At 41.2% G+C, this 27,342-nt stretch overlaps 1 protein-coding gene across 2 annotated transcripts in view; it reads right to left on the bottom strand.

Moving 5' to 3' along the window:
- The window catches only part of LOC108705251 (igLON family member 5-like), a 240,842-nt gene that overhangs the window by 67,363 nt on the left and 146,137 nt on the right, over window positions 1-27,342 (bottom strand). For both annotated transcript variants that reach the window (XM_041571695.1, XM_041571694.1), the window contains exon 2: window positions 21,852-21,930. In XM_041571695.1, the coding sequence (XP_041427629.1) occupies window positions 21,852-21,930 (79 nt within the window). The remainder of the gene's footprint in view (window positions 1-21,851; window positions 21,931-27,342) is intronic.

Here is a 27,342-nt window from a genome sequence, read left to right as displayed (position 1 = left end):
CCTTTGATGATTATTTACCATATAATCAGAGGGGCTTAAAAGCAGCAACTGCCTGAAAAAAAAACCCAGGATGGGTTTGAGGCCCTGCGGCTGCAGGAGACAAGTCTGAGAAGTCATGTATGAAAGCAATCAATCAGGCAAGGCTATACGTTGGGTTATTATTGGTTACATGTAACGTAGCACTGCTTATTATTGTTATTACTTGGCTTGGGAAAGGAAACAGGACAACCGATGACCTCTAAAGAGTTCATCTTATTGCGGTGATGTGCATTGCAGAATGCCTGGGGCTTCACGAAACAGATATATCTGCAATGAGAGGTCATTGAGGGTCGATAGAGTTTAGTGGGTATTGCGGTTCCTCATTGGATTATATGGAAGTTTCCTGACTCACTAGAATGAACAGGATTCCACTAGATATTTTGAAAAGAATGTGCCCTCTTTGGAGGAAGGGTGGGGCAATAAGGATGCATGTCCTGGGTAGCGTACACAGTGCAGATTAGTAATTGTAGGAATGTTATTATTCATTTCCCTGCCCCAATCGAAGGTTCCTATCAAATAACACACACTTGGGTCAATTAACCAAAAGAGCCAATGAAACTGCCTGGATGTTTTTGGAGGGTTGGAGGGAATTATAAATACCCAGTAAAACCCAGTCAGACACGTGGGGAGCATGACAGTACCCCAACAATGCAAGGCAACAATACTACCCACTTAACCAACATATCATAACTAACGATGGGACTAGTTTCTGTGGGACAGTCTTGTAAGCAGCAGTCCTGCCCTGCTTTATGGCTGAGATTCTAGCTATCTCTATAACGGAGCATTCTGTCACTAGACTTGATTACAGACTGTAAGCAGTAGAGCTGGTGGGCTCTATGAAATATAAACAATGGCATGGAGTTTATATTATAATATAACTGAATAATTGCAACTTAAAATTCAGACAGTAACTTGTTCTGTTCTTTGTGTCTGGCCCCAGCCATCGGGGCAACTAGGGTTGCACAGGCCTGGAGGCAGGATTTATATCAGGGCCCCCATCCCTGGATGTATCACTTGCACTTTGAATAATCTGCAATCCTTAAACTGTTGCTTTCCTACCCCAAGATAGGGGTGAGAACATTGCATCCCTGGTGGTTACTCCGCTGGCCCCAGTAATTTGTACATTAGGGTTAAACACCACACCATAACAATATTACTATTTAAATGTTTACCGTAAGGACTGTACTTAAAACAAGGGGGATTGGGCTTTAACTCATGAACTGCCCAGAGTTGGCCAAGGCAGGGGAAGAGAAAGGTAGAATTAGACACATAATTGTACAGCAGACATTCTGCTCTGCACAGAAGTCCTCTTTGGTGCAAAGGATATAGAATTCCCAATGAACGACAAATGAGCCCTCTTGCAAAAATAGATTATATTATCCCTTCAAGCCCTTCTTGTGCAGTACAGTAAAGGGCAAAACCAAATCAACAGTGAACTGTTTGCGCTCTGGACACCTGGAGAAATGTGTTGCTTCTGTGAAACAGGGCTCAGGATTAGCTGAAATGCTAAACTCCAAGCAAGCGGAAAGACACCAAAACACAACAGCGCTATAATATTTTACTCCTTGCTTCACAAGGTTTACAGGCGCAGACAAGGCATTTATTTTCTTGGTACTTACCCCTTAATTAATCCCTAGGGATGGGCAATTTTTCCACTTGTTTCACGCGGAAATGATGCCCATAGACTTATATGGCGTCGTGCGTCAAAAGAATTTTGACGCCCATAGAATTTTTGGCAAAACGAAACGGGTCAAATTTGCCCATCCCTATTAATCCCATTATACAGACAGGCTGCGGTTTTCACCTTTGCCAAAAGTAAAATACTCCCATCTAACATAATGATCCTAAACGTGGTCATAGACGTTACAATTATGATCTTTCCAGGAAAGATTTTTTGTTTCAATACACACGTGTAGAACAGATATACAGGTACAAACAATAGAATTCTACCTGTATCTGAAAATTCAGCACTAACAATGGCGATGTTCAGGTGCTTTCAAAGGTGCCCACTCAAAATTTTCCGGTCAGCCCGATCGACAAGCTGACCGATATCTAAGTATTCTGCCGATAAAGGTTGGCTCATCTCCCACCATACACACACCTACGACAATTTTTTTGCACAATATTATCAGTGCATCTATGGCCACCATAACTTCCATGTAAAAATTGTCTTTTTAGAGAGACCAAGTTTTGTTTTATTCAATTTATTAATTGTACCTTTGGACTCATAGGAAGAAACCCAATAAGACCCTTTGCCTCTCAAGAATTTGGCAACAACCTGGCCTACTGTTTCTTATGAACTGGCAAATTAACATTTTCATTGGCCCCTCTGGAGTATAATACCACATGGACCACCTGGTACCACCCTTGTCTTTTGGGAACCATGTACCTAACTTAGCCTTTTGGTCTTAAGAACCTATTAGCAACCTAACCATTGCTTATTTGAAATCTTGCTGTACTCGGCATGTCGTTTAGTGTCCTTATAAGACCAAAGGCCTGTTGTCTCCTGGAAACCTAGCAACACCTTTTATTCCTTGTCTCTGTGGAACCAAGAAATGCCTTTGGTCTGTGGTATCTAAGGAACCTAGGAACACCCCTGACTCCTTTCCTGGTAAGAATTTAGTAAAATCTTTCATTCCTGGACTTTTGGAAAAATAGCAACTACTTAATCTCTTGAAAACCCAGAAAAACAGTTGACCCTTCAAGGTCTTTGGAAACCTCATAATATCATCAGTATCTTGAACACAACTACTTAATTTCTTGTCTTTTGAGAAGTAATAGCCTTGGCCCCTTCCTCATGGCAACCTTCTAACACTTGTAGTAGCTCATAATACATATGGATCAAATCCGTGTTGAAAAACTGCAAGGAAGCGGAGACTCATGCACTTTTAGATCCATAAACTGAACTGCATCAATTGGTTGGTCAGGTTCTCTGCTGAATATGATGCACCAGAGGTTGACCAGGACATCTGAGCATTGTAAGAGGACACACATACAGATGGTCAAACAGTTCTTTCGCAAATAATTCTATATGAATTGTATGAAAATTAGCTTAGCACCAGGTTGATAATTCAAGTTGTGGTCAAACTAGAATGCTCTAGTATAGACTTACCGGATGGGCATATGAATTGTATTTCAAATGTATGGACTAATAGTAGAAAAATGACTACATGGCACTCTCAAGTTAAGTATTCTATATTGAACTCATTGAGAAGACAAGTCTTAGGGTTAGGCAGTTCTACAGGTAATCATTCCATCTATAAATCCATCCAGTCCATCAACAGGTATCCTAAACCTACAATAAATCATGAGATTGAATTAATTCCCTCTCTTATCTCACAAGCAATCTCTCTTTTTATCATCCCACTGAGTTCTTTATCATAGCAGTCTTTCTTCCTTGGTAATAACATTTCAAGTGATGGAGTAGGAGAACTTGAACTGTTTCACCTTAGATGGATTGCCATTTGCCGAGGAGCCACAGAACTTGCTGAGCAAGGAAGGACGCCCTGCTCTTAGCCTGGATGGGCTCAAGATTGGAACATTAACAAATAAACAAAATCCACGGCCCTCCATGACCATGTATGATTTTCCAGTAAGCCCAAATCTTGGCGAATCCCCTTGAGTATCCACACAAATTAGCAAAGACCTTGATCTGTAAATGCACACTCGAAAGGATAATGCAATTCCATTTACATATAGTATTGTCAGACTCTTAGCAAAAAAGCTCCAAGGTTCATCGTATCAAGTGAAAAAATGGTTTGGGCTGGCTCTGTGCGGAGACAGCAAGATCAGCTATTAGGCACAGAGTATGTTTTCAGCCAATAAAAACAAACACGGTGCATTTCAGGCAATTAAAATGCCATTGCGTTGAATCCATATTGATTTTCATCCATCAACAAATTCACAGAAAAAGAAAAAAATGTTTGAACATAGTGACTAAGACTTAGAAAAGACTCAAATGAATCAATTTCACCCAACTAATTCCTAGATTCTTCTAGTTAATCCTTAATCAAAATGATTGGCTGAAGAAGGGGCAAAAGAAAATAAACTTCTCACACCAAAATGTCAAATGGACCAGCTAGTTAATTAGCATTTCGCCCCATATCTTGTCATCCTTTCCTTGGGATCAGTGTGGGTCACATCTCTTGCACGTTAAGTAATTATATAATCCGGCAGGAAAGGAAAACATTGTACAATAACCAGTTATAGACATGCAGTTCTTTTATGATACATTGAAAGGGTTCAGGATCTATAAACAGAGAAAGATATGCTTCAGTACATTTTTGACCTCATTTGGCATTCTCAATGCATTCCGGGAATGAATGGCCACACTGTGCAATGGCACAAACGCATATTTTGATGCGGAATTAAAAGGCAAAAGGCAGCCGGAGGTCAGTGATAAACTTCAGCCCAATCGGCCCTATTGAATGAAAACACTTCTGCATTGTAGTTGTATCCATTCACATTAATTTATACGAATGAATCGGGGAATCCTTTCAAGTCCAAAGAGCGTCTCGTGAAAAATACATAATCTCTAGGTAAATTAGTCTAGCAGTCACAGAGGGGAAGTTCTCCCGAGATAACTTAGCTACATCATAGGGGAAGTTAGACTAGCAACCACGTAGAGGAAGAACTCTTTCGGTGAGTTAGAATAATGTCCACATAGATAGGAGAAGTACCCTCTTGATAATTTAGCATAGTGACCACATAGGAGAAATGATCTCTAGACAGGTTAGTCTAATAACCATATAAGAGAAGAACTCCCTAGATAAGTTAGACTAGCAACCATAAAGCACTCTCTAGGTAAGTTAGCATAGTAACCAACAGAAGAAGCACTTTCTACACAATGAAGCCCACTGACTACATGGCACTCTCAAGTTAAGTTAGCATAGTAACCACTTTGGGAAGATACACTGTAGTTATGTTACATAGTTGTCACATAGGAGAAATACTCTCTAGATAGGTTAGCTGAGCAACTATTTAGAGAAATTACTCTCCACTCCAGATAGATTAGCTGTGCAACCACAAAGGGGAACTGCACTGTAGATGGTTTAGCTGAGCAACCACATAGGTGTAGCATTCTCTAGATAGGCTATCTGAGCAACTATTTAGAGGAATTACTCTCCACTTTCTAGATAGGTTAGCTGACATAGAGGAATTACTTGACACACTCTAGATAGGTTAGCTGACCAACCGCATATTGGTAGCACTCTCTTGATTGGTTAGCTGAGCAACCAAATATGGGAACTAGACTCTAGATAGGTTAGCTGAGCAACTATTTAGAGGAATTAATCGCCACTCTCTAGATAGGTTAGCTGAGTAACCACATAAGGGCACTGCACTCTAGATATATTAGTTGAGCAACCACATAGAGGTAACACTATCTAGATAGGTTAGCTGAGCAACCACATAGGGGAAATAGACTCTACATAGGTTACCTGAGCAACTACATAGAGGAATTACTCTTCAGTTTCTAGATGTTAGCTGAGCAACCATTCTGAATTTAGGAATTGATTATTCCCTTTATCTGGATTTCTTCACTTAAGTAAATAGTATTCCATGTTCCAAAATGGAAAGTATCTAGACAAGGGGCCCCCACCTTTTTTATTTTTTTTTACCTGTGAGCCACATTTAAATGTAAAAAAAAGTTGGGGAGCACCACATGCATGAATAAAGTCCTGGGGGTGCCAAATAAGGGCTGTGATTGACTATTGGTAGCCCCTATGTGGACTGACAGCCTACAGGAGACTCTGTTTGGCAGTACATCTGGTTTTTATGTAACTAAAACTTGCTTTCAAACCAGGAATTCAAACATAAGAACCTGCTTTGAGGCCACTGAGAGCAACATCCAAGGAGTTGGTGAGCAACATGTTGCTCATGAATCACTGGTTGGGGACCACAGATCTAGACCATCACTGAAGCTTCTGTCTAGGATTGTGTGTACATATGGATACCCCAGAGGCTAGAGAAACCTATAACCTCTAACCAAATGTTGTATTTTATAGTCATCCTTTTCTGAATTTAAGCATTTTCCTTGTCTCCAATGAACGCAGGCAGCCAGCCGTATCTCGGTTAGCTATGTGTCTTACTATGTTGTATACATTTATCTCCTGCTGAGGACATACTCGCAGCCATATTTATCTCTACGCGCAGATACAGAGATACAACTAGATCTGTCACCAGAGCTAATATATTCACACTCACACACAGGCAGCCTAATGTTTCTCTTCACAAAAACCCAAAAATAGAAAAGGAATACATAAAAGCCAGCGCATCTATAATGCAGAATACTAGAGGTTACGTGATATTACTATGTATTGTGCCTTTCTCTGTAAGATATTCAAGTCTATTACAAGTCCATGTCCTGGTCTCATCCTACTGAGTCACAACCTACAACATTATATCATTTAAGCTCTATTATAATGGGGAAACAGAGAAAGTTTTAGGAAAGTGCAGTGGGTTTTTTTTTTCCTTGTGATCTCAGGTTCTACTGAGGCCATTGGTTAAGGCACCAATTACATTTTTTATTATACTGTGCGATGAGTGTGAGCTATGCCTCCCACCGTTGCAATATCATTGTGTCTCCTTTCCTATTCTCCCCAGTAATTTGTTCTTATTCTCCCTCAAACTACCTTGTCATTTCTTATGCTTTTTCTGATCTCTTATCCATTTTCTTTTCTTCCCTCATCTTCTGTCTCTGAGACTCTCCCCTTTCCTTCTTTGCCACACGTTTATCATTTCAGCTCCAACTTAGATTATGCCTACATGTTAAGCTTACTAAGGAGCAGAGCAGCTATTATGGGGTTATAGTGGTACTACTGTGCATGGTACCATCATTTTATGACCCTACAATTGTTACTGTGTTCAGGGTTGGACTGGGCCTTCTGGGGCCCACTGGGACTAAGACTGAAGGGCCCACTTCCCGGCACCTGGCGGCCAACCTAGCCCCCTACCAGCACTGCTTATCTCCTCCTTAATTAACTGCTATGGCTTCTGGGTGGTAAAGAGGCTGCCTAGAAGATGTATTAGAGCTCACTCTATTAAAATCACCAGACATCATGTCTCTTCCCCCATTTAGGGGAAGAACTCTCTAGATCAGGGATCCCCAACCTTTTTCACCTGTGAGTCACATTCATATGTAAGAAGCGTTGGGAAGCAACATAAGCATGAAAATAGTTCCTAAAGGATGCCAACGAAGGGTTGTGATTGGCTATTTGGTAGCCCATATGTGGACTGGCAGACTACAGGAGGCTCTATTTGGAAGTAGTAAGTACAACTGGTTATGCAACGAAAGGGTTATGGAGCAACATGTTGCTCATGAGCTACTGATTGGGGATCACTGCTCTAGATGATTGGACGATCCCAAACAAAGAGGTGAAATACTTTCTAAATAAGTGATTCTAGCCATCACACTCGTACTTTTTCTGATATCCTATCCTTTTTCTTTTCTTCCCTCATCTTCTGTCTCTGAGATATTTTCCTTGCCCTCTCCATCCCCTAATCTTTCCACCCTAGTTCAGCTCCAACTTAGGTTATCCCTACATGTTTAGCTTACTAAGGAGCAGAACAGCTATTGTAGGGTTATAGTGGTACTACTTTGCATCATTTCTATGACCCTACAGTTGTCCCTGTGTTCTACATGTAGAGGACCTTAGTGTATTAAATGGGTTCTTGGTGGCTGAATTCAGCCATGCTGTGTTTTGACTCCAAAACCTTTAAAGTGGCCTAAGATATTGGAGAAGACTTCTGGCACTGGCAGATAATTAAAGCTAACTGGTTGTGTAGGTTAAGACTTGGGCCTACCAGGAGATATCATTCTGACCAGGTGGTCCAGTCTCTTCTCAAGTCTAACTACCAATAATTAATATTGTGTTTTTAAGGATAATACTGTTTTCAATGATTTGGATTTGTAGATATTCTGCTAGAGGGCTACCATTACTGACCCCTGGTATTGGAACTAATTCATTTTCCGCTGTTCTCTGCCCTTCTTTCTGACCTCCTTAAGATCGAATCAGTGTTTTCCCACAGATATCTCTGTTCCTGCCACATGTAAAGAGAGAATCAAATAGAAAAATTGTCTAAAAACCAACACTCAATGTTACGGAGTCCTTGTCTCTGAACAGCATTGATTTCTGCACAGGGAAAAAAGCCATTTCATCGGGCTCTCGCCTTCACAAATTCGACACCTGCTGATTTGGGTTTATCAGACTGACAAAGAAACCATGATGTGATTCTGAGAGACGGTTGACATGTTTAACACTGTCGTATACAGGGCTGAATCTACAAAAGAGGCTGCCACACAATCAATAGAAAGAGGGGGGACCCAACTAGGGGGAAAAAAGCAATGCAAAGCAGGCAGGGCTGGATTAAGGGCCTCATAGGTCTTGATCTTAAAGGAGAAGGAAAGGCAAACATTAAGTAAGCTTCATCAGAAAGGTCTATATAAATACACCAATAAACCCTCAAAGTAATGCTGCTCTGTGTCCTCTGTCAAACGAAACAGCACATTTCTTTCCTTCTATTGTGTACTCATGGGCTTCTGTATCAGACTTCCTGTTTTCAGCTTAAACCTCCAGGGCTAGGGATTGAGCATGCTCAGTTTGCTCTTCTCTCCCTCTTCCCCTCCCTCCTCCCCTCCCTGCTGTAATCTGAGCCCAGAGCTATGAGTGAGCAGGGAGAGACTCAGGCAGGAAGTGATGTCACACCAAGCTAATATGGCAGCTGCTATTTTAAACAAACAGAAAGTGTTTCTAGAGTTGTTTATTCAGGTATGAAAAGCATTCTGCAGAATAAATATAGTGCACTATTGTGGCTAATCTTTTGCCATTAAACTGCTTTGGTAGCTTTCGTTCTCCTTTAAAATTATACATGGCATCTGCACTGCAGGACTAAGCTGTACAGGTATGGCATCTGTTATTCAGAAACCCGATATGCAGAAAGCTCAGTATTACAGGAAGCCCAGTTCATTCAGCTACATTCATCAATACTGGTGGCAAAACAATTCTATTGGGTTTTTTTAATATTTCAATGTGTTTTAGTAGCTTTAAGGTGTGGTGATCCAAATTACGGAAAGGCCCCCTTATCCTGAAACCCCAGATTCCAAGCATTTGAGGTGATATAGTCTATACCTGTATCTGTAGAATGATTCCACAGGTTAGCATGCTGTAAATACCTTTATACAACGTAGAACACATTATTGTCATTAGTGTGCCTATTGACCAAGGGGAACCCAGGAGCTACTGCCACCATGAATACGGTGGCAGTTGCAGCGCCCTACTGTCAATAAACCCAACTGACTTGTGCCAAAAAGCATCATAGCAGTGTCTCTGGCAGTGAAAGGGTTTTGGCAGAGCTGTCTAGCTTATCTCATTCCCCAGTGGGTATTTACTCTGGCACTCTCTGACTCTCTCTCCTGACATCTGTCGGACACACAGCACTGGAATAATTGAGTTAGTCCATTTGCAGCGGTTTTGAAGGCAGAGATATTGCAGAAGGAGGGTACACGTCCACCCAGGCTCCTCTGGGACACGGAGAGATGTGATGGGATCTTTTTGTGCCATTTTATGGGAGGTCAGAGCAACAAGAGGTCTCTTCGCTCAGAGCGGCAGAAGTTGAGTTTGATGCCTTATAAATAAAAGATAATAATAAGCAGAGCTACATGGCAGAGACACGGCTGGTGAATCTGTTGACCCATAGTGTTTATGTATATCTGCCCCCATATCTACACCTCCGGTCCCTGCGGTCTGCGACTGTGTCTGCAGCGCTTTCACCTACGTCTTCTGAATTCTCGTCCTGCTCCTAATGTTCCGACAGCCTTCAGCCATGAGGGAAAGATCAGCTTTAATCATTCCCAGCAAGAAAAAGTATAGTAGCACAATGGATCCACCTGCTGCAATATTCCATCAGAAAAGATTGAGAATCAGAGTATGACTTTACCATAGACTACTGCTGTCTGTTTCTAGAAGTAGGGGTAATAGAACAGCAGCAGCTGATATCCCACAGTCACACTCCCTTCCCAGAGACTATTATCCACTGTTACTATAGGCACCATCTCTCCCTACTATACCTGCTATCCCACAGTCACACTCCCTTCCCAGAGACTATTATCCACTATAGGCACCATCTACTGCTATCCCACAGTCACACTCCCTTCCAGAGACTATTATCCACTGTTACTATAGGCACATCTCTCTATATAACCTGCTATCACAGTCATCTTCCCAGAGACTATTATCCACTGTTACTATAGGCACCATCTCTCCTACTATACCTGCTATCACCACACTACTTCCCCACTTCTAGATAGACCACTGCTATCCACAGTCCACAGTCACCTCCTTCCAGAGACTATTATATATAGACACCTCTCCTACTATACTGTATACCAAGTCAACACTCCTCTATTATCCTGTTACTATAGCTCCATCTCTCCTACTATACCTGCTATCCAGTACACTCCCTCCCAGAGACATTATACTGACTGGTTACCTTAGGCACCATCTCTCCCTACCATATACCTGCTATCCCAAGTCACACTCCCTTCCCAGAGACTATTATCCACGTTACTATAGCCACCGTCTCTCCCTATATACCTGCTATCCCACAGTCACACTCCCTTCCCAGAGACTATTATCCACTGTTACTATAGCACCATCTCTCCCTACTATACCTGCTATCCCACAGTCACACTCCCTTCCCAGAGACTATTATCCACTGTTTACTATAGACAACCCATCTCTCCCTACTAACCTGCTATCCCACACGTCACACTCCCTCCCAGAGACCTATATCCCCTGTTACTATAAGGGGCCCCCCCGCGAGCATCTCTACCCTACTATACCTGCTATCCCACAGTCACACTCCCTTCCCAGAGACTATTATCTCCAATGCTACAGGTACCATCTGACATTACTGGGCCAAGGATAATTGTCCCTTTCATGGAAATAAAGCCAGCTGAGATGCCTGACAGCAGAGTACACTCACTTTCTTTATATTTAGGGGCCGATTCACTAAATTCGAGTGAAGGATTCGAAGTAAAAAAACTTCGAATTTCGAAGTATTTTTTGGGCTACTTCGACCATCGAATGGGCTACTTCGACCTTCGACTACGACTACGACTACGAATCGAAGGATTCGTAGTAAAAATCGTTCGACTATTCGACCATTCGATAGTCGAAGTACTGTCTCTTTGAAAAAAACTTCGACCCCCTAGTTCGGCAGCTAAAAGCTACCGAAGTCAATGTTAGCCTATGGGGAAGGTCCCCATAGGATTGCCTAACTTTTTTTGATCGAAGGATATTCCTTCGATCGTTGGATTTAAATCCTTCGAATCGTTCGATTCGAAGGATTTAATCGTTCGATCGAAGGAATAATCCGTCGATTGTACGATCGTAGCATTTGCGCTAAATCCTTTGACTTCGATATTCGAAGTCGAAGGATTTCAATTCCTAGTCGAATATCGAGGGTTAATTAACCCTCGATATTCGACCCATAGTGAATCAGCCCCTAAGTATTCACTAGTCTCATTTGATATTGCAGTCATTTACATCATGTCATTTGCAAATCCTGCTCATTCTAAAAGGGTTAATTCCCCCTGTCCCCTCCAGAAAGACTCTGAATGCCTGTTTGTGCCCTTTAATTCCCCAGTTTCTGCTGTTTGCCAATCTGCTAGATTACAATGGAGTTGAAAGCCTCCTCCTTGAGTCCCCACATCCTTTCTCTTTGGCGCGGCAGTAAACTTCCTCCCCGTGGCCTGATGCTTTGTGACTTAGCAGCGTGGATAGCCTTGGCTATTTTTAGCCTCCTGGGCTACTTCTTATAATGGATTAAAAGAAAAATAAAGCAAGCTTATATTGAACTGACCACAGGCTAATTCCTGTAAATGAAAATTCCCTTCTTCATATTATTAAATCTGATATCCTGTAACCACTCTTTACACCGGAGCTTTTAACAAAACATATGTTTTAATACTTCTGCTCTTGGGATTTTGTGTAGGAATGTAAGTATAACTATTAAGCCGCTGGCTCACTTTTGAGTTTAAAACAAAGGAAATCTGCACTGCTAATCCTTCCTCTGTAACTAAATTATATAGAAAAATGTAAAAGTAGGAGAAAGCAAACTCTGAGGTCTGAATAGGAATTTAAACCCTAATTTTTCATGTTCAAACAATGTTACAGGACAGAATTATTATCCATTAAAGAGCCAGTGTGCCTTTACTAGGGTCTTCAAGATGTTTTATTTTGGACCACTGCTTTAGTTGGTACCTGATTCCCAGTGGTATCAAGTCATCACAGAGATAACACTCTTTATGGCAGGTTCAAGCTGTTGGGCAGAGTAGACCAATGTGGTGGAACCACTTGTAAAGCCAACACAAGGAGTCTCATGAAGTTTAGTAATAATCTTTTCTTTAGAACCTTTGTTTAGACCGATTCTATTTGGCTCTCAATGAGTCATGTTTTGATTATGCATTTTTAAGGTTGATAAAGAGCATTCAACAATTAAGGGCAGAGACACATGGGAAGATTCAGGGAGATTTAGTCACCCAGCTTATCGACTCTTCTTCATGTCGGTGAATCTCTCCAAAAAGCCTTCCCGTTGGCTGGAACCTAAATCACTGGCGGGATGGCGCTCGGAGCACTTTGTTTTCCGAAGTCGCACGAAGTTGCCTGATGAAGAAACTTCGAGTGACTTTGGAAAATGAAGTGCTCCGAGCGCCATCCTGCCGGCGATTTACATTCCAGCCGGCGGGAGGCTTTTTGGTAAGATTAGTCGACACGAAGAAGAGTCGATCAGTCGCCGGGAGACTAAATCTCCCCAAAACTTCCCGTGTGTCTCAGCCCTTAGAGTAAGAGTCATAAAGAGGTGTGTCTCAGCCCTTAGGAGCGCTTCGCTTTCCGAAGTTGCCTGACAAGGAAACTTTGGGCGACTTTGGAAAATGAAGCTCTTCGAGTGCCATCCCACTGGCGATTTAGATTCCAGCCGGCAGGAAGGCTTTTTAGCGAGATTAGTTGCCCGAAGAAGAGTCGATCAGTTGCCGCGCGACTAAATCTCCCCGGATTTTCCCATGTGTCTCAGCCCTTAAGGTGGCCATAGACGCACAGATAATATCGTACAAAACGAATTTTTGTACGATATTCGGTGCGTGCATGTGGGAAAAGAGCTGACCGATATCAGTAGAAGACTTGAATATCCTACATATTGGCTCATCAATTGGGCTGGACGGAAAATTTAGATCAGGAGCCTTTGAAGGGACCCAAACATTGCCCTTTGTTAGTGCTGAATCATCAGATACAGGTAGAATTCTGTTGCTTCTGCATGTATTTCTACATGTATATCTGACGATTCAGCTCTACACATGTGTATTGAAACAAACAATCTTTCTTGGAAAGGTCTATTCCAAGAAAGATCGTAATTGTTACGTCTATGGCTGTCAGGGAGCCGGGAGCTCCCTCCTGGGAGGTAGTCAGGATCAAGGAGGAAGCCCTCTTGAGGGTGCAAGGTCGCGGTATCCAAAGGGTTAAGCAAGATACAAGGTCAAAGTCCAGGCAAGAGTTCAGTGACAGGCAGATCAGGATCAAATAACAAGAGTCCAGGCAGGGGGTCAAAACCAAGGCAGGAGCAGGAATCAGGATACAGGATACAGGAATCAGGAATCAGGAATACAGGAACCCAGGTTCAGGGTAGCAAAACCTATTCTTGGGCGCCCTTCTGGTGTCCTGGGCGCCCTTTTATAGTTGAGTTTGGCGCCATAGTGACGTCACTGGCGTCCTTGCGCCGGCGTGTTTGCGCATGCGTCAGCGTTGCGGTGCTGGCGTCCACGTGGGCCGACTGGGCGCCGCCATTTTGGATTCTTCGCCGCTGGGTGCAGACGTGTCTCTTCATGCTCCCGGCGGCCTTGACAATGGCCACCTTAAGAGTTAGAGTCATAAAGAGGTTGGAGTAAGTTTTAAAAGTTGGAAAGTTTTATTATAGATGAACTATCCTCCACTAACACTCAGTGCTGAGCTCATGATTTAGATTAATGTACAAACATGTGCAAGGGTGGGTGGAAAGTATTCCAATAACTAATCTACTGTTCCTGGAAGCCGCATGCTTTGAGGACAACCACAACTATTTATATCCACAGTAACTACTTCTCGCTAGAGATAAAATCCTGCAGCCTTGGGGCATCTCTTAGATCAACACCTTCAGTCTGGGTATTCTGGTTTAGGGAAAGTGCTAATCAATAGCATATGCTGGTTCAACCGGACCTTATGGAAAAATGCTAGTTGCTAGTTCCAGTGATGAGTAAATCTGTCCCGGAAAAATCTGTGAAACATATTGAAGTCATCAGAAGGTAAGATTGTTTCTATGTGCGACAATTTTTTACAAATGCATTAAAGTCAACGGTCGTTTATTATCTTGGCGACAATTTAATCTTGGCGACTTTTGTCACGGCAAAATTTTCCGCAATGGATTTTTGGCGGAAAAGAATAGTTGAAGATAGCGAAGTGCGGAATTTTTCCACGAATCCATGCCTAGTGAAAAAATTTGCTCATCACTAAAAAAACAAAACAAAAGGAAAAACCAAAAAGCCTTGGTATATATATACTTATCTCCACTGGATAAGTATATATATATATACTGTATATATATATATATATATATATGAATTATGATAATACCAGACATTGTAAGCACAATAGAGGTAATTTACTAATGCAAGTGCGGTGTACATTTTTGGATGCAATTCACAATGTTTTTTTCCAGAATGCAATGGTTTTTCCATACAATCCCAGAGTAATTTCGGTCTCCATAGGGGAATAGGGATGTAACGAACTGCCGATTTGGTGTTCGCGAACGCCGTTCGCGAACACCGGCAAAAAATGCGAACGTTCGCGAACAGTTCGCGAACTTCGAACACCCGCTAAAATCGAACGATCGAAGGATTTTAATCGTTCGATCGAACGAATTTCATTCGAATCGAACGATCGAAGCATTCGATCGAATGCTTTTCATTCGATCGAATGCTTACAATCGTTCGAACGAATGGAAATCGTTCGATTTTTAGCGGTCGAAGGAATTCGAATGGTCGAATGGTCGAACGATTTGTATTCGAATCGAACGCGAACTCAAAATGCGAACGTCGCGCGACGTTCGCGAACATTTGGCGGACACGAACGGTCGAAGTTCGCGAGAACAAGTTCGCCGGCGAACAGTTCGCTACATCCCTATAGGGGAAAGCTTCTTCTGACCTCAGTTTGTAAATCTGAATGGTATACTTTCCAAAATGATGTCTGCACCTGATTATCATCACATTGACGATGGCCGTAGTAGGAGCATCAATTTATGTGGCCTTTTTCTATGCGCACAAACTGCAGTTGCAATTAGTGATGGGCAAATTTCTGGCATTTTGCTTTGCCGAAAAATTCGCGAATTTCACGCAAAATGCGCGAAACAGCGAAAAATTCGTGAAAAATCGCGAAATCTGAAAGTTACCGAAAAATCGTGAAATTCAAACATTTTGACGAAAAAATCATGCAAATCGGACGTTTTTTATGCAAAAATTGGGAAATTAGAAGGATTCCACTCAAAAATTGTGAAATTTGAAGGATTTCACTCAAAAAATTAGAAATTTGAAGGTTTTCACAAAAAATCTTGAAAATCTGACTTTTCACTCAAAAGTCGTGAAATTTGAGGAATTTCACTCAAAAATCGTGAAATTTGAAGGTTTTCACTAAAAAAATTGCGAAAATCTGACATTTTCACAAAATATAGTGAAAATCGGAAATTGACGCAGGTGAATTTTCACGGGAGATTTGCAAATGTATTTGCTGGAGGCGAAACGCGGAAATTCGCCACAAATTTGTGCCAGGCGAATTTATTCGCACATCACTAGTTGCAGTGCTAATTTATAATTTGCCCTAGAAGGGGAGCACAGTGCTATTTGCATCTAGGGCAATGGCTGTGTTTTGCACCTTGCACTGGCTGAAACTCCATAATGATCATATGTGAATGATGTACAAGCTTGGGGGATTGATAAAGGACTCCTAGGGGGTTATTTACTAAACTCCAGTCTGGCTTTTTGGAACAAAACTCAAATTTTTTCGGGATTTATCAAAGTCTGATGCTTTAAAAAGTCCGAATCCAAAAAATGGGCCAGTGGAGCACTGGGAAAAAATTTTGTGGGCCCCGGCTCTCGTGGACCCCGCCAGGCAAGATCCGTTCCCTGCCCTTGCTGCTGTGATCTCTGTCTCCGGCCCCAGTCATGTCAAAACCAGGTATGCGCATGTGCACAAGGGAGGGGGGCGGCATGCAGAAGGTGGTTGCGACCGAGGTCCGGAGTCCCCCGTCCGACCCTGTTTGGAAGTTTCTGTGGTCTGCTCTGGAATTAACCCGAAAATCCGACTATTTCTGGCTTTTCTGACAAAAATCTGAGAAATTCTGCCTTTTCAGGAAAAAGTCTGAAAAAACCAAGCGATTTAGGAAAAAAAAGTTTTCCCCTGATGCGTTTAAATTGTGCTTTTTTAATAATGAATAAGGCCACGATCTTGGAGTCTAGTTTGGTCTGACTTTTTAAAATTAAAAAATCATAAAAATTAGATTTTTGATAAATAACCACCCTAATGTAATGCTCATATATATATATATATATATATACCAATTATCTTCAGACCAGCACTCCCTTTAAAAACGTAATGATTTATTGTTGCATAGTATCAAATACCCGACGTTTCGGACCACATTTGGACCTTTTTCATCCTTCAAAAAGGTCCAAATGTGGACCGAAACGTCGGGTATTTGATACTATGCAACAATAAATCATTACGTTTTTAAAGGGAGTGCTGGTCTGAAGATAATTGGTATATATAAAAATTACTGTGCACTCCTCCATTTGCAGCAGCCTTGGAGTGCGGATACTCATTGGAAAGTATATATATAATACACAAAAGCCATGAATATCCTGTAAATTATATCCTTATAAACGGTGAGTTCTGATGTCATCAGTTATAAACGGTGAGTAGTGATGTCATTTCTGTCACATGACTCACTGAAACTTGTGTATTATAATAAATAAAGTACCCCCAGTTGTAAAATATGAGGATATTAGAAGTTACCTCGGAGTTCCATGACCTGTATAAAAACACTCGGCCTTCGGCCTCGTGTTTTTATATGGTCATGAAACTCCTCGGTAACTTATAATATCCTTATATTTTACAAAAGGGGGTACTTTATTCACTATATATTTGGGTCAATATTTCAAACTCAAATTCCAACTATGGTGTAAAAGAAGGGAGGGTAATGCCATTATTTTATATCAGTTTTTAGATCAGCAAATGATTTCAAGGGGCTACATGCACGCTCTATTATTATTATTATTATTATTACCATGTATTTATACTGTGCCTACATATTCCTCGGCATAGAACAGAATACGAAGTATATATTTATATTCATGGGACTTATTAACCTCTTTTAATTTAAAAGAGGTTAATAAAAAACAAACAAACCCAAAACAGATTGTAGCGATGCTAGGATCACTTCCGCAAACAATATATTTCAGTTAAATGCGAGGTGAATTTCCTCTTTGATGAAATTTCACACTGCGTGTGTTTTGTCAGCTGAGTTTGGGGTTTACGGATCATCTCTGAGCCAGGGAGAGCACCATGGAAAGGTTTGGCATATCCCAGCATTTTGTTACTTTATCTAATTTAATAGCTGCACTGAAAGAACTAATCAAATCTGGCAGTTGCTTAGATATTTCACCTTTGCACAGCAGAACATTTGGACAGAATTACTTGCATGGGTGGATTTTCCCACAATGCTTCCCGTTCATCAGCCTCTGCTGAGTTTCTGGATTTGGCTCTGTTTGGCCGCTACCTGCTGTACTTGCCCCCACACACACAAGGTGTTTCACTCGAGTTCTCCCTCCTAATTTTTTAAAATTCAGCAAATTCAGAACTACTGGGACAAAAAATACATTCCACTCCTCAGAGTTGCAAAAAAGCTAAATGAGGACAGCGAGGGGCTCAATGGCAGATGGTAAATGAGTAGCGTACACTGTATTGGGCTTGTGTTCTAACGTAGGAAAATGTTTGTTCTTCTACAATAAACCAGAAGAAGCCAACTAGCAAATAGCTTTCCCTTTTGAATGAGAAAACCACTTTCTATGTGTTTATGGATTGGGACAAACGTTTGCTAATTCGCCAGTCGATACACAGTCATGACTAACCCGATCTTGGAAAACATGAAATAACACCAGATGTCAGATGCTAAGCCAGTCCTCTAATATCACCCTGAAGATCCTTGGAGAGTCTCAAAAACTTCTCTTAGGAATTTGCTCTAGCTATAAACAAATAAAGGAAACTGAAGCCGGACATAAACTGCAAGATCGGCCTGTTTGGTGAGGTCAGGGTGGCCAGGTCTAATTTTTAAAACCAGACAAATTCAGCTACAAAACCAGACCCAAACTAGCCAAGAGGCACTTCGAAAGTAGCCCAAAAATAGCACAATGTGTGCAGTGAAAAAAAGTCTTAAAATAAATAAATATAAATGAAAATATGCCTTTTTCACATTTTTCCTTGAAGTAAAATGGGACAGAATCGCCCGTCACTGGGGGCGTAACTACAGAGGGGGCCCAGGAGGTATAGGGGCCCCATAAGGCCTAATTCATATACAATTTCTGAAATTGTCTGAAATTGAGGAAAGTCAATGGAAAATGTAAGCATGTTTAAGAATGACGAGAGACAGAGTCCAAAATCTGGTAACGCCACACTTCTACACAAGTCAGTCCCATTGCATGCTGGGTATTGTAGTCTTAAATTAAATTTAGCAGTTGGCAAATTGCAAAAACGGAACTGGGGGGGGCGGGCCCTGGCGCAGGATGCGCAGCCGGGCTCCAGCCCCCCTCTGTACACCCGGAACTGGCCGGGGAACATGCGGCGGGCGGACTGCCGGGGGGCCCTGAGGGGGTGCGGGCCCTGGCCCACTCGCACCCCCTGCTCCCCCGGTAGTTCCGCCCCTGGCAAATTGTTAAACAAAAACGACATTACCCAACATGCATTGGGAGACACAGGCTTGGCACATTTTAGAGCATAAAAATGTTGGCTGGTTTCCAAAGTACAAACCAGCCAAACATGCAAAAAATCGCCCCCAATCCATACCTTGGCTAGTTTGTACTTTCAAAACTCCCCTGGTCTTTAAATTAGTAGCCCAATTTGGCTGGAAAACCGCCAACCTGGCAACCCAGGGTGAGGTTGTCAATTAAGCAAATCTTTTACCATTCAGCCTGTGGACCAAATCTGGCTGATCCAGTTGTATGGACATGGGCCAACGACTGTGTCATACTATGAGCTTATGTATTTTTTGTGGTTGTTGTTCTATGAGATTTTCTAACCTGCCTGATTGTTATATTGATATATGATTTTGAATCAGGCAACCATAAGGGAGGCCCCATATAAGATCGACCCAGGAATGGGTAACAAGATGACAGGAAAGAGAAGTAAACACAAGAAGCTAATGGATTCCATAACAAACAGCAGGTGGTATAACAAGTGTAGAGCACTAAGAGATGGGGGTAACAAACATGGAAATGTAAAATATCAGGGGAATTGACACAGGGAAACAGGAATGATGAGAATATGTAACAAGCAGTGATGAAACTAATGAGATAACCAACAGACAGACAGAAATTAAGCAATGGAAATACAAGCAGACAAAGGAAACGGGAAAAAATGGACTAACCAGCAGACACATGGAACCTGGAAATGAGATAACAAGGAGACAGAACTTTTTTGTGATGGAGTAACAAGTAGATCGGTGTTACACTGTGATATGTTGTCAGATACAAGGTTTCAAATGATAATCTGTCCAGACCAATGACAGGGAAAGAAATTATAGTGCCTCGTCTACTGATCGTTTTTGCAAAAAGGCTTGACAATTTACGTTCCATATAACAATATCTGCAAGTCTACAAGCCAATCTTTTAGTAACAGTAATGTAATATTTCCAGGTGATGATGTCCTACATGAAAACCCAGCTGCTCATCAACAAGATATCAGCCTTTATCTTAATCTTACATCAAACTATAAATTGAACTTACATACTGTATGAATGTTCATTGGGTACACCATAACGATTTCTGAAGTGCCTATTGTTGGGTCAACTGAATGCTTTTATGACAATGATACCAGAATATTCATCTTGTCCTTTTTGTCTTGTGACACAAATTTCCTTCCTGGCACACACTTAATGCACATCTTCACTATCCTACAACTTTCTTACCCACAATGATCATTATTCTCAAGAGTCTTTCCAACTCAATGACCCCAAACCATCCATTGGCTCTTACTGTGTTTTTTTAATCAATTCACAACTGTTTCCAAAGTGCTACCACTTCCAACATCTTTAAAGGGATACTGTCATGGGAAAAATTTTTTTTTTAAAAATGAATCAGTTAATAGTGCTGCTCCAGCAGAATTCTGCACTGAAATCCATTTCTCAAAAGAGCAAACAGATTTTTTTATATTCAATTTTGAAATCTGACATGGGGCTAGACATTTTGTCAATTTCCCAGCTGCCCCAAGTCATGTGACTTGTGCTCTGATAAACTTCAATCACTCTTTACTGCTGTACTGCAAGTTGGAGTGATATCACCCCCTCCCTTTCCCCCCTCCAGCAGCCAAACAAAAAAACAATGGGAAGGTAACCAGATAACAGCTCCCTAACACAAGATAACAGCTGCCTGGTAGATCTAAGAACAGCACTTAATAGTAAAAACCCATGTCTCACTGAGACACATTCAGTTACATTGAGAAGGAAAAACAGCAGCCTGCCAGAAAGCATTTCTCTCCTAAAGTGCAGGCACAACTCACATGACCAGGGGCAGCTGGGAAATTGACAATATGTCTAGCCCCATGTCAGATTTTAAAATTGAATATAAAAAAATATGTTTGCTCTTTTGAGAAATGGATTTCAGTGCAGAATTCTGCTGGAGCAGCACTATTAACTGATTTACTTTGAAAAAAATGTTTTTTCCCATGACAGTATCCCTTTAACGATAGCTCTGAACCACAAGAGCTACCAATGTGTCAATTTCCTTCATTTCCTTATCATCCAAAATTTTTATTTGGTCTTCATTATTACACATTTTAGCCAAATGCTGTCCCATTACCAACTATTCTTTTTTTTAATTCCCTTCCTTAATATTCTGAAAACTAACAAAAGATCAACTTTCCTAATCAGACCCAACAGATGGAAATTCTTAAGAAGGTAGGGGAACAAGTCCCATCACACAATTTATTTTCTGCTATTTTATTTATTTAAGCTAAAGATTTCTGACCAGAAAGTGGGGACGCAACAGGAAATGCCTTCACCTAAATCTCTAGAAAAAAAAAGCGAAGACAGTAAAGTTTTGTTGTACTAAGGAAACTTAAACACATCTATCTCAAAATCATGGAATTCAATCTTTTATTTAGAAACAACTTGCATTCTACCATTAGTGTCTATTTAATGCAGAAATAAGTACCATTCTACATCTGTTCCAGCTGCCAACTCAGATGTAGCATCCGAATTCCTGATACACATGAAACAATTCCAGCATGACGAGACAAGGCATTTTTTGTGTGTTGATAAATAAATGTTATGTGGCGATGGTGCCTATGCAGCTTTACATAGACCTCCGCCAGGGCAGTATTGTTTGCTGTACAATAAAACAAAAGTAAATTGTATAGGAAGCCTTAACCAGTGCAGCAGGCACATTCCCTCCTTCTGTAGAGAAGTCAAGAAATAGAGTCATCTGGTTGGAACATTGACGGAGAAGAAGACACACTCACCTAAGAGTGGCGTTATCCCCTTGACTCACGGTGTAATTATCAGCTGGAGGGAAGAGCTCTGTGCACTGTACAAAGAGGACTGGACAGAAAGATAAGGGGAAAGCAAGGTAGAGAGAAAGGAGGGGTTGGTGGGGTGAGAGAGAGAGGCGAAATGAAAGAGACAGGGGAAAATGAGGAGAGAAATTGAGAGATGAAAAGGAATGAGATGCAAATGAAGCCAGACAAGAGGAGGAGCGGGTGTGAGATTGGAAATAAATTGAGAAGGTGAGGAGCAAGATGAATAATGGAAGATTGTTTGAGAATGGGTCAGGATGGGGGTGAGAGAAAGGGAAACACAGGAGAGGGGGGGGGAGAAAACAAATATGTTGGTTAGGATTTCAAGTTGCATTAAAAACACCAAACTGTCATATTTATACAAAGAAGACACAAATCAGTTGAAAACACACAATGTCCTTCTAGTTCAGCCTATTTTTAAGCTTTATTGGCCTGGTCATGTGGTTTCTGCAAGTGCCTACCCATAATCCATCTATGCTACTCCATGAGCACCTGCACCCCAGGTTATTATTGTTGAAATCCAACTCTTTCTTGAAAGCAGGCAATGTATATGCCAGTGGAGCAGCTTCTGTGAGAACATAGTATAATTTCATCATTCTTACTGGAAAAAAGTACTCCCCATCCCAATTAGTGGAAGTCTCATTTCTTCTAATCTTTAGGATTGCCATTGTGTCCTTTGGAAAGCATAACTCCTTATGGTTAAGATTTAGATGGGACAGCAATTAATCTGTGACCCTAATAGGGTCCTACTAGAAAGTAGGCTGGGTCTTAGGTGGATCGTATGGATGACTATGGCTGGGAGTCTCAACTTTTTATTTAACTGGGGAAAATGTGGGAAAATGTACTAAAAATGGAAAGCAACTGTTTCCTACTATTTCTACATAGTGATCATGTTCCCCCTTAAGCTCTTCTTCTCCACTGTAAACAATACAGGATCATATCCCCAAATCTCTATATGCAAATTGTATGAAATAAACAAATAAATGATGCAGTGTTATAGGGCCACAATCAAAAGCCTGCCAGTACCAACATGGGGTCTGGACACACATACCCCAGGCCTACAGGTTGAGGAGGTCCTCCATGGAAAAATGTTACAACAGGAACTCACAGATCCCACGACCAGACATATTAAAAGACAGGTGGACTTCTTTAGACTCATTTTGCACATGGCACATTATCATAGGCACAGTATAGATATTATCAGAACATGTGGCTCAGACGACTCACCGTGCCCAACTATGAGCCTCCATTTAAATAGATCATTATCACAAAACTTTTAAAAATCACGATGACTGCAGTGACATGTGCTGTCAAACCAAAAGTGTACTCCCTCTGTCCCACCAACTGCACTACATACAGTCTATACAGGACCTGACCAGTGCTTTATAAAGTGGAAGAACTACATATTACTACATATTCCTTCTGTGTATCTTTACCCCCTTGAAATGATCTGTCTGGGCCTCATTACTACCATGGCTGCTACTATCTAAACATACAAGGCCCTTTCCCATCAAGTATTCAGTGAACCCAGTCTAAATAAAGGTAATATGAAGCCTGCATCTTTTTAAAACCCAAATTCCAATACCCTGCTGGGAGCTTTACTTCAACTTAAGTGTCCGGAGACCAAATATATACGTATAAATAACAAATTCAATCTTTTCAAATCTCTATTTTTTTTTTCAGAAATGTCATTTCACGTTTGGTGTAAGCGCAATCCTATCCATGGTGCCATAAATATTCAGCTTGCACACCATCTTTCCTTGTATTGGGCTAGATTGTTTATGACCATTCAGTGATCTATCTCTGCAGTGGGCCTGTGAGCTCGCACCAGGGAGAATATCCGATATCTGGCTGATAAATGTCCTGCAAATTGCTGCAGTTTCCAGAACATGAACTCATTTTAGGCTTTAACTTTCCAGTCTGGGGAAGCTCCTTCAAACAAGTCTTTAGGGCAGAGACACACAGTCAGATTGGGGGAGATTAGTCGTCCAGTCTCTTCTTTGGGGCGACTAATCTCCCCGAACTGCCTTCCTGGAGCTAGAATGTAAATCGCCGACGGGATGGTACTCGAAGCACGTTGTTTTCCGAAGTCGCCCGAAGTTTCCTCGTAGGCAACTTCGGGCGATATCGGAAAACGAATCAATCCGAGTGCCATCCTGGTGGCAATTTACATTCCAGTCGGCGGGAATGCAGTTCGGGGAGATTAGTCGTCCCAAAGAAGAGGAGATTTGACTAATCTCCCCAAATCTGACCATGTATCTCTACCTTCAATGTCCAGACCTGACTTCAGTTAGCTCCCACCTGAGCAACAAAAGTCTCTATCATTCATTGTAAATGTTCCTGTGCTCTTCTGCACTGTTCCGACTTATTCTCCACTTTCTGATACAAGGCATCCTGTCCCTTTATAATGAAATATCCGTAATATAACTAAAGCCTGTCATTCACAAACATTCCTCATTAAAGGAGAACTAAGGCCGGAAAAGAATAAGACTCAAAACGCAGTTGGTTGAATTAAGTCATGGGGGGGTCTATATTGTCAGTCCAAAATTTGTCAGGGACTTGCCCCAGTTCTGAAGGCACTATTAATTCACCATTAAACAAAAATGTCCCGATGCTCATAAAATATAACATTTTTATTATAACATTTTATGTCATAATAAAAATACATATACCGATCCAATATCCAATATATGATCCAACTTACGCGTTTCGCATCCTCCGGCGCTTAATCATAGGTATTTCTGACAGTATTTTCTCAATTCCAAATTTTTAGTTTAAAACCAATCAGTAAGGTTAATTTTCTATATTTAGATCATGCTCTTTCCGGGGTATTAGTTCCATTCTCTTTATCATGTATAGACAATAGTTAGAAGGAGCAGCCCTTTGCTAGACAGCCCATAATAGTTAAATCCCAGTTCCAGAATTAGTAGAATTTAATAGTGCTGTTATATGTCTTAAAATTTCACATCATTATGAACTTTCTAAAAGCAAAGAATACTCCCATATAATTAATTACTTACTCCTAACATTTCCGAAATTCATAAAATCGCCTCCCCTAACTCCTAATCTCACCCTTTCTATTCCCTGGACTGAAACGTATGAGGTGCCCCTCACCATTATATTGCGCAAAGTCTCCAGTGATGTGACCCTTTTCTGTTGCTCGTGGATTTCTAATTTGACTTAAATGTTCCCTTATCCTTTCTTTTAAACTCCTACTTGTACAGCCTACATATTGCTTGCAACACTTTAAGTGAAACGTGAATTTTGATGGCGTGTAAATTCTGACGTTCGCATCAATTTTGCCGCCGGCGTTAAAGTCAATGGGCGTCCGAATAATGTTGACGCGCAACACTTTTGACCTGAGCGACTTTTCTGATGCGTGTCCAAAAATTTTTGACATCGATAGATTTTCGCCGCAGTTTTGCGCATTTACTTGTCAGCGCCTAAACATGGAAATTGCCGTGAATCTACGTCTGGCGAATGTATTCGCCCATCACTAGTGTACAGTGCTACAGCTCATATAGCTTTTTATTTCAACATTTTTTCCCTGTTACTGTTGATTTACAGTTTTTAGATACTTTCATATGGCCACATGTGACGCATCTTTGGCTCCTACATTTATAATTCCCTGTTACCATCAGGAAACGCAGTTGCTCAAGTTACTGTATCAAAACAATGGGGAACTGGGAAAGTACAATCCAAACCTTCAATATTGTTCCCAGCAGCTTCCCATCTTCCTATACTGGTTAGATCAATTTGCTGGTGTCATCTTTCAGCTTTAATTCAGTGGGTTGAACAAAAAGATTGCGTAAAAATGTGAGGAACTGCAGAACCAAAATTAGAAAAAAAGTTGTCTCTGTCCAAAGATTTATGGGCCTAACTGTACTTGTTTGATTGATGATGTTTGGGGCTCTTCTGCCAAACACACACCCTCTATAGCTATCACTGAATCCTCATGTGATTGGGTTACATGGAAATGCTGTCACTAATATCTAATTATCCATATATATGGAAAAAGGGTGCCTTGTTTATGTGGGAGTCACACCATTGTTCCTGAACATCCTAGTTTTATTTCATCTTGTGGGCTTTGTGCGACTCAGAGATGTTTATGAGATAAAAAATGGTTGGTTTAGACCAGTGATCCCCAACAGTGGCTCATGAGTAACATGTTACTCTCCAATCCTTTGGATGTTGCTCTCAGTGGCCTCAAAGCAGGTGCTTATTTTCAATTACTGGTTTGAGTAAAGCTGTAGTTGCATAATAACCATGTGTACTGCCAAACAGAGCCTCCTGTAGGCTGCCTGTCCACATAGGGGCTACCAATAGCCAATTACAGCCCAGAAACTTGTGTTGCTCTCCAACGTTTTTTTTTATATTTGAACGTGACTCACTGGTAAAAAAGTTTGGGGACCCCTGGTTTATACTAATGGTTTAGCACACGCTAGCCCAAATTGTACACAGTTCAGCAATATTGCCATACACTCCTAGTACACTACTGATATACCTACTGAGAAGGTGTTTGTCTAGAATCAAGTAAGACAGGCAGTTGTTGGTTGCTAACTCAAACTGAACGTTGGGACTAATAATTCATACAAAAATCCATGCTGACCGAGCCCTGTCCAGCTATCCAATCTTTGGTACAAAGGAGAAATATGTGGATCCTCCTGATTTAGCCAACCATTTAGTTGACCATACATGGGCCAATAAAAGCTACTATTTTTGCCACCTCTAGAATGAGCAGGCAGCTCATTGGCCCATGTGTTGTGCTATGGCCGATCCTGTCTGAGTGACCTCTGGCTAAAAATGACTGCAGTTAGGCATTCCTCTTTTTTCGTAGGTCCCTAATGTGATCTGATCATTGGCCTATCAGCCAACGACAAGAACATCTGGATTTGACCCAGCAGGGCCAAATCTGGTCTTCTAGACAGTGCTAAATATAATATGTGTCATATAGATCTATACAGGTATGGGACCTGTTATCCAGAATGCTCAGGACCTGGGGTTTTCCGGATAACGGATCTTTCCGTAATTTGGGTCTTAATGCCTTAGTCTACTAGAAATTAATTTAAACATTAAATAAACCCAATAGGCGGGTTTTGCTTCCAAAAGGATTAATTATATCTTAGTTGGGATCAAGTACAAGCTACTGTTTTATTATTACACAGAAAAAGGAAATTATTTTTAAACATTTGGATTATTTGGATAAAATGGAGTCTATGGGAGACAACCATTCGGTAATTCGGAGCTTTCTGGATATCGGGTTTCCGGATAAGGGATCCTATACCTGTAGTAGAAATAAGAAATGGCTGGTGGAAATTGATCTTGGGTGGTTCCCACTAGGGCTAGAGCCCACGGGAGTATCCTCTGGTACGTTGGTATGTAGAGACTGTTGGTAAATCAGAAGGTGAAAATACACATCCAGATATCCTAGAAGTCA

Source organism: Xenopus laevis, chromosome 7S, assembly GCF_017654675.1.
Source record: "Xenopus laevis strain J_2021 chromosome 7S, Xenopus_laevis_v10.1, whole genome shotgun sequence".
Taxonomy (NCBI): Eukaryota; Metazoa; Chordata; class Amphibia; order Anura; family Pipidae; genus Xenopus; species Xenopus laevis.
The sequence above is the reverse complement of the archived record's forward strand: the minus strand, read 5'-3'. Positions and strand labels throughout refer to the sequence as shown.